A 12,547-nucleotide genomic window follows, 5' to 3' on the forward strand; every position below is an offset into this window, starting at 1 on the left:
TATCTCTGACCAGCCAAGGTTGGTGTTTCCTCTCTCCCCCAGTTTGGCTTTTGAATGAAGCAGCACAGCCTCATCTCTGCCTCATCTGTGCCCTCAGCAGGACCTGATTCCAGCCACATCCCACAGATGGGAACTCCTGCCCTTCCTACAAACCCAGCTGCCAGAGGGAGGAAAGCTGCTTGTGCTGGGAGGGAGGAAGGGGCAGGGAATTCTCCCCCTCTCCTCTGCCAGAGCTGCCCAGCCAGCTCACACAGGCAGGGGGTGTTGTGCCAGGAGGGGTTTGTTTATCTGAAAGCAAAGAAAGAAAAAGAACATATATAAGAAACTGTTTGTGTGGGAGAAGGGACAGGGATCCCACGGGGAGCTGGACTGGTATCCCTGGAGGGGTGACCCAGACACACTTCACTCGTGGCAGGTTCCTTTTGCTGACAATTTAATTTTTCACTCTCATTTTGATGTAATAACACACAAATGCCAGTTAATGGCACTCTCTGCCCCAGTGTTGGGTAAAACCTTTATATGAACCTTTGTAAAGCCCTGGGTAGGACCCTGGGCAGGGCTGTGCACAGGGAGTCCCAGCTCCCCAGACTGACATTTTTTAATTAAGAATACACATCAACAGACAAACAAAATGAACCTAATTTAACTCCCACTTTAGCTGCCAAGTTTTCCACAGACTTCACTTCACCCCATCCTAAAAACTTCACAATTTTGCAGCAGGTAGAAAACAATTCAGTAGAAAGATGATGCCACCGGGGACATCCTTAAAAACACATATAATTTTTCATAAGAAAAAATAAATCAGATCAGGTCTTTCTTTACAAAATATGCTTTTCTTTTACAAATATTTTGCTTAGTTTTTGCAATAAATAGTTCATCAGAGTTAACTAGTACTTTTAATTTATATATATATATATATAAAAATTGCTTTTTAATGTCATAATCAGTGCCAGGTATTGCCACAACTCCTTAGGGAGCCACAACCAGCAGTGGCAAAAATTGTGTATTGTTTAGTTCCTCATTTACAGCCAAGTTTCTTGTACTTCAAAAAAAATAAAATGATTCTGTCAAAAGTCTGTGCCCACACTTTTGTCTATGGATTTTTACTGTCTGAAGAAAGCAGCAATAAGGAGATTAACCCAACAGTGGCTTTGTTTTCCTTTTCCAAGGAAGCATTCAGGTCTCCCCTGAAGCTGTTCCTACTCCTGAGTCGGAATCTCCTTGTTCAGAGCCCGGGGGGTGCTCTGGTGTCTCGTTGGCCTCATCCTCAGCCTCATCCCTGGGATTTTGGGAATCTTCTGGAATGACAGTCAGCTTGTCACAAATAAGATGTTCTTCTTGTGGAAGTGGAGAGAAGGAGTCTGGAGCAGTGGGAGGTTTGCTCAAGAACTGTGGGAAAAAAGAGGAAATGAGAATTAGGTTGCACTGGCTGGACCATCCTGTTTGCTCAGAAACACTGTTACTGTTAAACCAGAGATATTGTTTTCCACACATCAGTCGGTTTTCTCAGTCCTCACAAATCCCAGAGGGGCAACAATGTCACATCCTCTCTAACATCCTGTTCCGGGCTTGGGAGCAAACTGGGAGTGCCTTTATTTGGAAGAATAACCCCAGGGGTGAGTGAACTTCTTTGGGATAGAAACTTCCTCGAAAAAAAATCAAATACCAGGTTTGATGTGAAACAAACACTGAAAACTGTGATTTGTCTGAGGGGAAGGAGTTCACAGAGAGATCTGTTAAATACCTACGGGAAATGTGACTTGTTTGTGCCACCTCAGAGAGCAGAGACATCAGAGTGATGCTTGAAATGTCTCCTTGAACAATAACCTTTTGGGCAAGGGGAGGGAGGGGGATGTGCAGGGCCATGGGGTTCAGTGAGGAAATGGCTTCATTTTGGTACTGAGAGAGGACACTTTCCTGCCCCTGCCTGCTCTGCTGCCAGGCTGGGACAGCCTCCTCTTCTCCAGGCTGAACAATCCCAACCCTCTCAGCCTTTCCTCAGAGCAGAGGGGCTCCATCCCCCTCATCATCTTGGGGGGCCCTAAGAAGAAATAATTCTGAATTGAATTTTGCACAAGAAACAAACTGCCCTACCAGGAATCCTGCCCAGTGTAATTAAAAAAATAAACACAGGTATTAATACTGCTGGACTATTAGGTTTTTCTAGCAAACTGATTTGGAACGTGCTGGCACTAACATGCAGTCACATGCATATCCTTGTTTCTTGGAGGGGATCTGCTGCAGCCCTTTTGTGCCCTCTGTGTGTAATAAAATCCATGGCCAGGTGAATGTTCACTGCCTCCTTTGATCTGGAATTTTCAGATTCCAGAGGATCAGAGATTCTCTGACAGCTCACCCAGTTCCAATCCCTGCCATGGCCAGGGACACCTTCCCCCAGGTGTCTCTGGGACACTTGGCCTGCTCCAGGTTTACTTCCCTACACTCTTCACTGAAGTTAAAACTCGTTATTGCACTGGTGACAGAACTCTGTTGCAGGAGAACAAATGTGCTATTTTAAGCCCAAAATGAGGCAGGAGAGACAGAGATCTCAGTTGCTCACCAGTTAAATGGGGAACTGAAGTTGACACCTGTCATTCTCTGACTTTAAAACGAAGGAAAACATCCTGTTTCTGAGCCATATAAAGCTGCTTATTACAAATTACAGTTTGCTGGCAATCAGGTGCAAATGGAATAGGGCAAAATAAAAGAACATCTGAAGGTTTTGGCACCGAGAGCCTTGGAAAAGCAAGTGGTTCTGCCGAAAAGGCTGATTTTTCGTGTGTTAGGCAGAAAACAAACCTCTTTCAAGTGTTGTGGGAAAATATACGAAGGGCAGAAAACATGTTTGGTGAGTCGGATGAGGTAAAAAAGGGAGAAGAAGCAGACAGGGACTGCGATGGCCACGGCCAGCATGGATCCAAGGAGCACTGTCACAACCACCCACACGGGAGTGACACCTGCAAGAGAGGAGGGGAGATGATCACAGCTGCAATGATCCATTGCTGAGGGATTCCTTCCAAATGATCACTTTCCCTATGGAATGCCCCATCCCTGGGAGTGTCCCAGGCCAGGCTGGACAGGGCCTGGAGCAACCTGAGCCAGCGGAAGGTGTCCCTGCCCACGGAGAAAGGGATGAGCCTGAAGGTCCCTCCCAGCCCGACCCAGTGTGTGATTCCCTGATTTCCCAGTTCCCCCCTGCTGCCCCAGGCATTACCATTGTGGGTTGTCTTCTCACACACCTCCCTGCTCAGCTCCCCTATCTTGTTCCAGTCGGGAATCACCGCCTGCACTTGGACACAGTAACATGTCCATGGCTCCAGCTGGGACAGGATTTCAGAGTTGTGTTGGGTATCTACCTGGGAGACCTACAGACAGAGAAAAACACCACAGATGTGAAGAGCATGACAGCAGTGACTGGAATAGCTAAGGAATTAGCTAAGGAATTAGCTAAGGAATGACAGTCACAGTTACAAGAGTACTGTGAAACCACTCCCACCAGTGACCTTCTGGCTGTTTCTAGCAGCATTAATGAAGTTTTAGGCTAATGAGAAGAGATAAATGAGATATGTTTGCAGACAGAAACTGTCCCCCAAGCAAATGAGATCAACTGAGAGCACTGCTAGAGACAAATAGAATCTAACTGGAGAGGCAGCAAGTGGGGTGGGTGAACAGGACAAGAGGAAATAGCCTCAAGCTGTGCCAGGGGTGTTTTAGACTGGAAAATAAAGTAGGGAAAATTTCTTCACCAAAAAAGTTGTCAAGGCCTGGCACAGGCTGCCCAGGGAAATGGTTGAATCACCATCCCTGGAAGAGTTCAAAAACGTGTGGATGTGGCACTCAGGGACATGGTTTAGTGGTGAACACAGTGCTGGGTTAAGGGTTGGACTTGGTGATCTGAGGGGGCTTTTCCAACCTTCACAATTCTGTGACTCTGTGATCCAGACAAAAGGAGAACCAAAAAAAGAGAGAAAAAGGCTTCTGCAGGCTGTGGGATGACTGACAGCAGAACTTGCTGTTCAGAGGCACAATCAGTCAGTCCCTGTAAGTGCAGAGTAAAGGGGTCCCTACAGTGTGTCCTGTTCTGCAGTAACAGAGCCTTTCTCAGCCTGAGGAGACTCCATAGCCAGGTCTCAATCTCTGAGCAATCACACACTCCAAAAATAAATTGTGAAGTTACACAGCCTCTGCCCTTTGCTTCTTTGATCCCTAGAAAATCACTCAGACCCCCCCAGAAGTGTTACAAGCGCAGATCCTGACTGCAGTTCCTGCTTCCTCTGGCAAATCCCTCTGACTTTGCACCCCACAGGCAGAAATACCTTCCTTTCTAGGAGGATGGGAATTGCAAACCTGGGAATTGCAAAAAAAAAGTCTGCTTTTTGGGAGATGATGATTCCTCATTTTCTGGAACTGAATTGTGCAGGGTAACAAACACAAATCAGAATTATACACAGTGCAGCCCCATTCTGTGAAAACTGTGCTGATGTGAAAAGCACTAATTAGACTGTGACTGATGTCTGCTGGTCTGAGGCTTCCTCTTTTCCTGAAACAGAACACATGATCCTATAATTATTTTATTATTTATGATCTTTCTCCAGACACTGTGTATGGAGAAACCTTTGGGGCTGAGTAACACATTTGCCTGTGGAAGAGACTGTTCATGAGAGGGAGAAAGTGAATTACACAGGCAGAAATTGGAGAGGTGAGCACAGTTAATGTAAGGCCTCACCCATTTTGGGGGATTCAAAGCCCAAAGTTTCCTGAAGAGGGAATAAACTCTCATAATGTAGCAGTTATTTGTAACTATGGAAAGAGAAAATTCCATCCATGCTACTGTTTAACTACACAGCCCCCTGCCCTGTGCTCCCAGCCACTGTTGTAGTGACTGGGCTTGATTACACTGTAATTAGTAGAGATCTATTTGTACTTCAGCCCTGTCAGAATCCCAGAATCCCAGACTGCTTTGGGTTGGGAAGGACTTTAAAGCCCACCCAGTGCCACCCCTGCCATGGGCAGGGACACCTTCCACCAGCCCAGGTTGCTCCAAGCCCTGTCCAGCCTGGCCTGGGACACTCCCAGGGATCCAGGGGCAGCCTGTGCCAGGGCCTCCAGGAGCTTTCAGAGCCTCACCAGGATGGTGTTTTCCCAGGAAAAGCACAGATCAAAGTCCCCCTACCCTGGAAGCAGAGGTGGGGTCTGTAGTGCTGCCCTTCTTCCAGTACAGGATCCTGTAGCCCCAGGAGCCATAGTACTGCCTCAGAGACCACCTGTCCTGCTTGTGCTCGGCAAAGGGGCCCGAGAAATCCACGTGCAGGGCCCCAGACTCCGACTGCACCTTCACCTCAGGGGGCCCAATCACTGCTGGGGGGGGGAAGAGAAGAAAGAGGGGAATTCAGCTTCACATCCATTTCAATTGGACATTTTTATACAACCCACATTTGAAATAAATTTATCTGTTGGAAGAAAGCGATGTCTTTTCACAGGTCAGGCACAAACAAATCCTTTCCTCGTGGAGAAGTCTGGAAAGGGGGTTATTTTTTTGCAGTTAAACAACAGACACCAGTGCAGACTCCACTCCCCATGCCCTGGATTAGCCCAGTTCCCTTTTGCCAGCTGTGGTGACTCCTGGGAGAGGAAGGACTATTTCCATGGTTATTACTCACTTCTCCTTCTGGGCCAAGCTGTCACAACATCTGTTTTTCCTCAGGAAACCCTCTAGTAAAGTGTTTTAATGGTTTTTTTTCTACTGTGATTATTTTGAAAACCAGAAACCTTTGAATTATTGCTGTGTGTGTTACTGATTGTGTTCCTTAAACTGAAGGTTATGCCCTTGCCTCCTGTAAATGGCTTGTCCTTGTTATGGCATTGTGGCACTACCTAAATTATTTCATGAGTAACTCATAATTCCATAAATCCCTTATAATTCCAGCAAACTCTGGTTGCCTCTAGATGCATCACAGGGCTGTACATTCCTACAATGCTCATGAACATGTTCTTGAACTCAGGAACAATAACATGAGGATGGTCTTGGTGCCCCTGGTTTTCTCAGGCTGATCCTACAGCACAGTGTGGAATTCCTTACAGAAGCACCAGCAGAAATAAGAACAGAATCCCAGAATTGTCAGGGCTGGCAGGGACCTCTGGAGCTGATCCAGTCCCACCCCCTGCCCAGGCAGGGTCACCTGGAGCAGGTGACACAGGACCATGGCCGGGTGGGGTTGGAATGTCTCCAGACAGGAGACTCCACAGCCTCCCCGGGCAGCTGCTCCAGGCTCTGCCACCCTCAGTGCAAAGAAGTTTTTCCTCCTGTTGTGTTTTAGTTTCTGGCCATTGCTCCTCCCCCTGGCACTGGCACCACTGAGCAGAGTCTGGGGCCGTGCTCTGACCCCCTGGGAGACACTGGTGTGGGTTGATGGATCCCCTGGGAGCCTTCCCTTCTCCAGGCTGAGCAGGCCCAGCTCCCGCAGCCTCTGCTCAGCAGGGAGATGCTCCAGACCCCTCAGCACCCTTGGGGCCCTCCTGGACCCTCTGCAGTGGCTCCTTGTGTTCCCTGCACTGTGGAGCCCAGAACTGAACACAACACTCCAGCTGTGCCTCACGGGGCCAAGCAGAGGGCAGGATCCCCTCCCTGACCTGCTCCAAGGCTCCTCCTGATGCATCCCAGGATCCCAATGTCCCCCCAGGGCACCTGATGGCTCATGGTCACCTTGTCACCCCCAGGACCCCCAGAGCTCTCTGCAGCAGGTCAGGTGAGCCCAGCACAGAGAGGAGTCACAGAACCTCACACACCTTTATGTGACACCCTCTCACCAGCTGTGGCAACACCACAAACCCTCCTGTCCTCCCTGGGGATTTGCCCAGTGCTCCCAGGCTTCCCTGCCAATACCTTTAGTCCCTGACTTTTCCCAGTCAGGATTAAGCTGCCTTCCCAAAGCCAAGCCAGCTCCCAAGGCCACAGGCTCTTTCAAATAGATGTCAAACATATACACCTCTGTCAATGATTTACTGGTTTTCTCTCCACTCTGAGAACCCATCCACACTTTTTATTACATTTTCTTCTGGCTGTAGTTTATACCTTCAGAATTGTAATTTTTCCACACCATGTTTCAGCGCTCCTGTGCTGGGCAGGTTAAATTGTGTCACAATTATCTGTTTTAAAGAGATAACCAATAAGAGCCTTTGGAAAAACAATGCTGTTAAATGTAAAATTCCACTCTGAAATCCAAGAATGATGAAATTCAAGCGAGTGGAGGTGGGGCAAGAAAAAAAATCATATTTGTAAAGCTTTTTCTCCAAGGTGAGGTGGAACAGAAGCTTCCTGTGTGATTTTGTGTTAATGGCTGTGAGGAGAAAAAAGCACTGGGTAACGTGAACTAAATAATCTAAAATATTTTCATTTTTGTTCATGATTAGAGTAAGAATGTACAAACCACAGGATGCTCAGTGGTAAAACCCCCTCTCAGTGCCAAGCTCAGCAACACAATTAATGCCTGTGCTGTGCACTCTAATCAAGGTTATGCCTAAATCTTCTCTCCCAGAAGAGTGTAAAGCTTCACTAAGAGAATGGCAATATTGTGTATATATTGTGAATACTGGGCAAGCAAGTTTTCTTGACTGAAAATTAATCTTTCCCTGTGAAACTGGGGTTTTTGGAATGAAGACAAAAATAAAAAGAAAGCATTTTGTCTGGAAAAGCAATGAGGAAGCAACCTTCCACCAGCCCAGGTTGCTCCAAGCCCTGTCCAACCTGGCCTTGGACACTTCCAGGGATCCAGGGGCAGCCACAGCTTCTCTGGGCAACCTGGGCCAGGGCCTCCCCACCCTCCCAGCCAGCAATTCCTTCCCAATATCCCATCTAACCCTGCCCTCTGGCACTGAGAAGCCATTCCCCTTGTCCTGTCCCTCCAGGTCCTTGTCCAAGTAAATTTATTTAGACATATAGGAAGTCTGATTCCTTGAAGACAACCTCTCCCTGGCTGTAAAACTGAAATGATCCTTATTTTAAGGGAAGAAAGCCACTCTATTAGAAAATCTCCTCAAAAGAGATTGCAGGTTACCAATATATAACAGTGAACCTACTCTGCTTTCTGCCTTCAAGCAGTACAACTACGATTTTCCCCGTGATTCAGCCCAGAACCGACCTGCCCCCTGCAGCTGCTCTCCTGGGTGCCCGGGGGAAGGGCACCCCAGCTGCGGGGGGCACAGGGGAAGGGGGGGGGGCCTTACTGTCGTGCATGGGGCTGAAGCTGAGGGTGACCCATGGCGAGCGGCCCTGCCCCGCCTGGGCCCGCAGCTGCAGGGTGTAGTTGCCGTACTCCCAGAGCCAGGACACGTCGCAGTGTGTGGCCCTCAGCCCGCTCCGCAGCAGCTCGAACGTGTCTCCCGGGAGAACGACGCTGCGGGGAGAGAAACGCGGTTATGGGATGGGCAAATCGCAACCGACCCCCTCTCGGCCTCCTGCAGAACAGCAGGGCTCTGGGGACGGGCAAATCACAACCGACCCCCCCCTCGGCCCACTGCAGAACAGCAGGGCTCTGGGGACGGGCAAATCACAACCGACCCCCCCTCGGCCCACTGCAGAACAGCAGGGCTCTGGGGACGGGCAAATCACAACCGACCCCCCCTCGGCCCACTGCAGAACAGCAGGGCTCTGGGGACGGGCAAATCACAACCGACCCCCCCTCGGCCCACTGCAGAACAGCAGGGCTCTTGGTCAGGACTCAGGAACATGAACATACACATCCAGTGTGTGAGAACCACACGAAGGATTTCATGTGCACCCACAAATCTGTGAGAGGGGTTAAAATTCTGAGCCAGTGAACAGATGCCCCTTTCCTGACAGTGGTTACAACACTCGGTTCACCAGACAGGAGTGACCAAAGGAGCCTGCAAATACTCAGCCAAACCACTGTGCAGGGCACTGCTGTCCAGTGGGGACCTGTTCAGAGCTGTCTCCAAGATATGCCCAAATGGAGAAGCCAGAGAAAACAGAGCCTGACAAGTGACCAGGAACTGTTTGTAGAATAGAATCACAGAAGGTTTGGGTTGGGAGGGACCCTAAAGCTCACCCAGTGCCACCCCTGCCATGGGCAGGGACACTTCCCACCAGCCCAGGTTGCTCCAAGCCCCGTCCAACCTGGCCTTGATAATATATGATATGATATTTAATATATTATACTCTTTATGGTTGGCATCCAAAGTCCACCTAGGGAGGAAGTGACCAAAAGGTAACAGCTACCAAAACCCCAAAAATCTTCTTTAAACTAAGCAGGAACAGAAGCCTCCAAGGAGACCTCAGAGCCCCTTCCTGTGCCCAAAGGGGCTCCAGAAGAGCTGGAGAGGGACTTTGGGTAAGGGATGGAGGGACAGGACACAAGGAATGGCTTCTCACTGCCAGAAAGCAGGGTTAGATGGGATATTGGGAAGGAATTCCTGGCTGGGAGGGTGGGGAGGCCCTGGCCCAGGTTGCCCAGAGAAGCTGTGGCTGCCCCTGGATCCCTGGAAGTGTCCAAGGCCAGGCTGGACGGGGCTTGGAGCACCCTGGGCTGGTGGAAGGTGTCCCTGCCCATGGCAGGGGTGGCACTGGCTCCATCTGAGAGGTCAGGGAAGGAGCAAATGCTCAGCAGGACCCAGTCTCTTGAATCACAGGTAACAGCTACATGATAAACCACACACAGAGTGAATAACATCCATTGTTAAAAGGTGTTTCCCGTTCCAAAAATAAAAGGTACAAATTTGCCTGGGGTGTGAAGGCACAGAAAATGCCTCTGCCCTGTTCTTAGCCCAGCAGAGAAGCCTCTCACAAGCTAAAAGAAAGGGGCAGCTCCTCTGAAGAGGAAACAGATCCCAAACACTCAGAGCTGTACACTGTGAATCAGAGAAAGCAGAAGCCCCAGACCCACCTCCTGTAGCGGACAGTGTAGGTGATGTTGCCCCGGGGGAACCTCGGTGCCTCCCACTGCAAAGTGCTCTGCAGATTGAGCGAGGTGATCCTGGCGTTCCTGGGCCTTGGCAGCCTTCCAGCCACTGCGGGAGCAATCCAAACAAACACACACACAGCTCAGCTCCCCCGCCACTCCTCAGCCAGCCCAGCGTCAAACGCAGCTCCTGCCTCAGCTGCTCCTTTCAAACCAGGCCTCCCCATCATTCATTTACACCCTCGGAGCTTGTGCAACACAAACGAGTTCCCAGCCCCAGTGACTTCCAGTAAGTGTTTATGACACCACCGTTTCCTGGGCACGGCTGACCTGGCACTGCCCAGCACCCAGGGCATGAACTCTCCCTGAGAGTGGCAAACCCAAACGTTTGGAAGCACTGCTCCAGCAGCACTATGGGAATAACAGGGTGTGGGGAACGATAAGCAGAGATAAACCAGAAACACCTGTGAAGGTGAGTTATTCAATACAATAATCATTAATCATCACTATTCACAAGTGACAAGAACAGTTGTTTTCTTTGCTTGGAACTGAATAAAAGAACCCCCAAAACAGTGTAAAGTATCGATGATCAGTCCATTACTATCATGATTTAATGATCTTTAAATAATTGCTGGTATTGAAACTGAAATAGAAAAGATTCCAGCTCATTATTGCAACACAAATGAGCAATGCAAACAAACCCTGCCAGATGAGCTCAGGCCTTACATGTCACAGGTGTCAAATCTGATGACAGATGTTGTGAGATAAATAACACAGTTAATATGTCTACAGTTCACAGAATTATCAAGGTTGGAAGAGAACTTCAAGGTCATCCAGTCCCTAAACCATGTCCCTAAGGGCCAGTGGCTGCAGAAATAAATGAAATTAATGTGCCAGTTACCCACCTTTGGCAGACAGGAGTTTGAAATCTAAACCAGGCTTAAATAAAAACTGTTTCAGACTCAATCCCTACAGTGTTGACCTCGCACCCAACAAATCAACTCAAACACACTGCACATCACAAACACAGAAGTCAGAATCACAGAAGGGTTTGGGTTGGGAGGGACCTTAAAGATCATCTCATCCCACCCCCTGCCATGGGCAGGGACACCTTCCACCAGCCCAGGTTGCTCCAAGCCCCGTCCAACCTGGCCTTGGACACTTCCAGGGATCCAGGGGCAGCCACAGCTTCTCTGGGCAACCTGGGCCAGGGCCTCCCCACCCTCCCAGCCAGGAATTCCTTCCCAATATCCCATCTAACCCTGCCCTCTGGCAGTGGGAAGCCATTCCCCTTTTTTCAGTCCCTCCAGCTCCTTGTCCAAAGTCCCTCTCCAGCTTCCTTGGAGCGCTGCCCCTGCTTTCAGGATGAGGTCTGAGACAGGCATGTAAATTGCCAGGAAAAGGCAAGGCTCCTTTCCCTGCAGCATTTCCTACCTGAACAATCTCCAGGTAAATTGTTTTATTGTGCAATGTGGACGGCGAGATATGAAGAAATACTTCTGAGGGTTTAAGGTTTGTGCACAGAATCCCAGGATCCCTGAGGCTGGAAAAGCCCTCCCAGCCCATGGATCCCCCTGTGCCCCATCCCCACCTTGTCCCCCAGCCCAGAGCACTGAGTGCCACGGCCAGGCCTTCCTGGGACACCTCCAGGGCTGGGCACTCCAAACCTCCCTGGGCAGCCCCTGCCAAGGCCTCACCACCCTTTCCAGCAGGAAATTCCTCCTCCTGTCCCACCTGAGCCTCCCCTGGCACAGCTGGAGGCCGTTCCCTCTCCTCCTGTCCCTTGTTCCCTGGCAGCAGAGCCCGACCCCCCCCGGCTCCCCCCTCCTGTCAGGGACAGTCGTTGTCCTACAGTGACACCGAGCCCTGTCCCGTACGGTGACACCGAGCCCCCGGAGCGCGGCTTCGCCCCCACACCCGCCTTTCCCGGCCGGGACTCTGACCGTGCCCGTTTCCCAGCACGGACAGAACCGCGGGGCAGTAACGCCGGCGGGTGCCCTGCACGCCCCCCGGGCTGTCCCTGCTGTCCCCACAGGGCACACCCGCCCGCTCCGGGACTCTCGGCTCCTCACGGCACCGGCGACCCCATCGGCTCAGGCGCCCCTCGCTCCCGCCTCCCCGGGGGCACCGCCGCCCCTTCCCCGCGGCGAGGCGGGACCGGGAGGTCGCTCCGTCCCTCCGTCCCTCCCTCCAGCGCCGGCGGACTCACCGCAGAGCAGGAGCCCGCCGAACAGCGCGCCCCTGAGGGCGGCGGCCATGGCGGCTCCCGGCGCCTCCCTCAGCTGCAGCGGGGCCGCCGCGCCATCGCCGCGGGAGCGGGGCCGCCCCGAAACCCTTCCGGCTTCCCGGCGGGGCGGGGCGGGCACGGCGGCTCCTCGGGCGGGGGTTCACCCGGGGCACGGGGCTGCTCCCTCAGACACCGGGGGTTCACCCGGGACACCGGGGCTGCTCCCTCAGACACCGGGGGTTCACCCGGGACACCGGGGCTGTCCCCTCAGACACCGGGGGTTCACCCGGGGCACCGGGGCTGCTCCCTCAGACACCGGGGGTTCACCCGGGACACCGGGGCTGCTCCCTCAGACAACGGGGGTTCACCCGGGGCACCGGGGCTGCTCCCTCAGATAACGGGGGTT

The 12,547-nt window shown here is 51.4% G+C and overlaps 1 protein-coding gene across 2 annotated transcripts; it reads right to left on the bottom strand.

Moving 5' to 3' along the window:
• Positions 1-416: 416 nt before the first annotated feature.
• On the bottom strand, positions 417-12,287 carry IL10RB (interleukin 10 receptor subunit beta). Of its 2 annotated transcripts, XM_064647196.1 has the most exons (7): positions 12,124-12,287; positions 9,900-10,023; positions 8,224-8,393; positions 5,174-5,358; positions 3,215-3,365; positions 2,800-2,957; positions 417-1,389 (listed from the first exon to the last, which is right to left on the bottom strand). In XM_064647196.1, the coding sequence occupies exons 1-7, from the start codon at positions 12,170-12,172 to the stop codon at positions 1,177-1,179; spliced, it is 1,050 nt and encodes a 349-aa protein (XP_064503266.1). In that variant the 5' UTR covers positions 12,173-12,287; the 3' UTR covers positions 417-1,176. The 2 variants fall into 2 exon arrangements, with proteins under 2 accessions (XP_064503266.1, XP_064503267.1); XM_064647197.1 differs by lacking the exons at positions 8,224-8,393; positions 12,124-12,287 and adding an exon at positions 11,349-11,495.
• Between the last annotated feature and the right edge of the window lie 260 nt (positions 12,288-12,547).

This window comes from Pseudopipra pipra, chromosome 2 (genome assembly GCF_036250125.1).
Source record: "Pseudopipra pipra isolate bDixPip1 chromosome 2, bDixPip1.hap1, whole genome shotgun sequence".
NCBI lineage: Eukaryota > Metazoa > Chordata > Aves > Passeriformes > Pipridae > Pseudopipra > Pseudopipra pipra.

Excerpts from the sequence above, each read along its gene's own strand:
- IL10RB (XM_064647196.1), bottom strand. The coding sequence starts at position 12,172 with ATGGCCGCCGCCCTCAGGGGCGCGCTGTTCGGCGGGCTCCTGCTCTGC. Across the intron at positions 10,024-12,123 it reads CGGCGGGCTCCTGCTCTGCG|TGGCTGGAAGGCTGCCAAGG; the intron begins GTGAGTCCGCCG and ends TTGCTCCCGCAG. Across the intron at positions 3,366-5,173 it reads ACCCCACCTCTGCTTCCAGG|GTCTCCCAGGTAGATACCCA; the intron begins GTAGGGGGACTT and ends CTCTGTCTGTAG.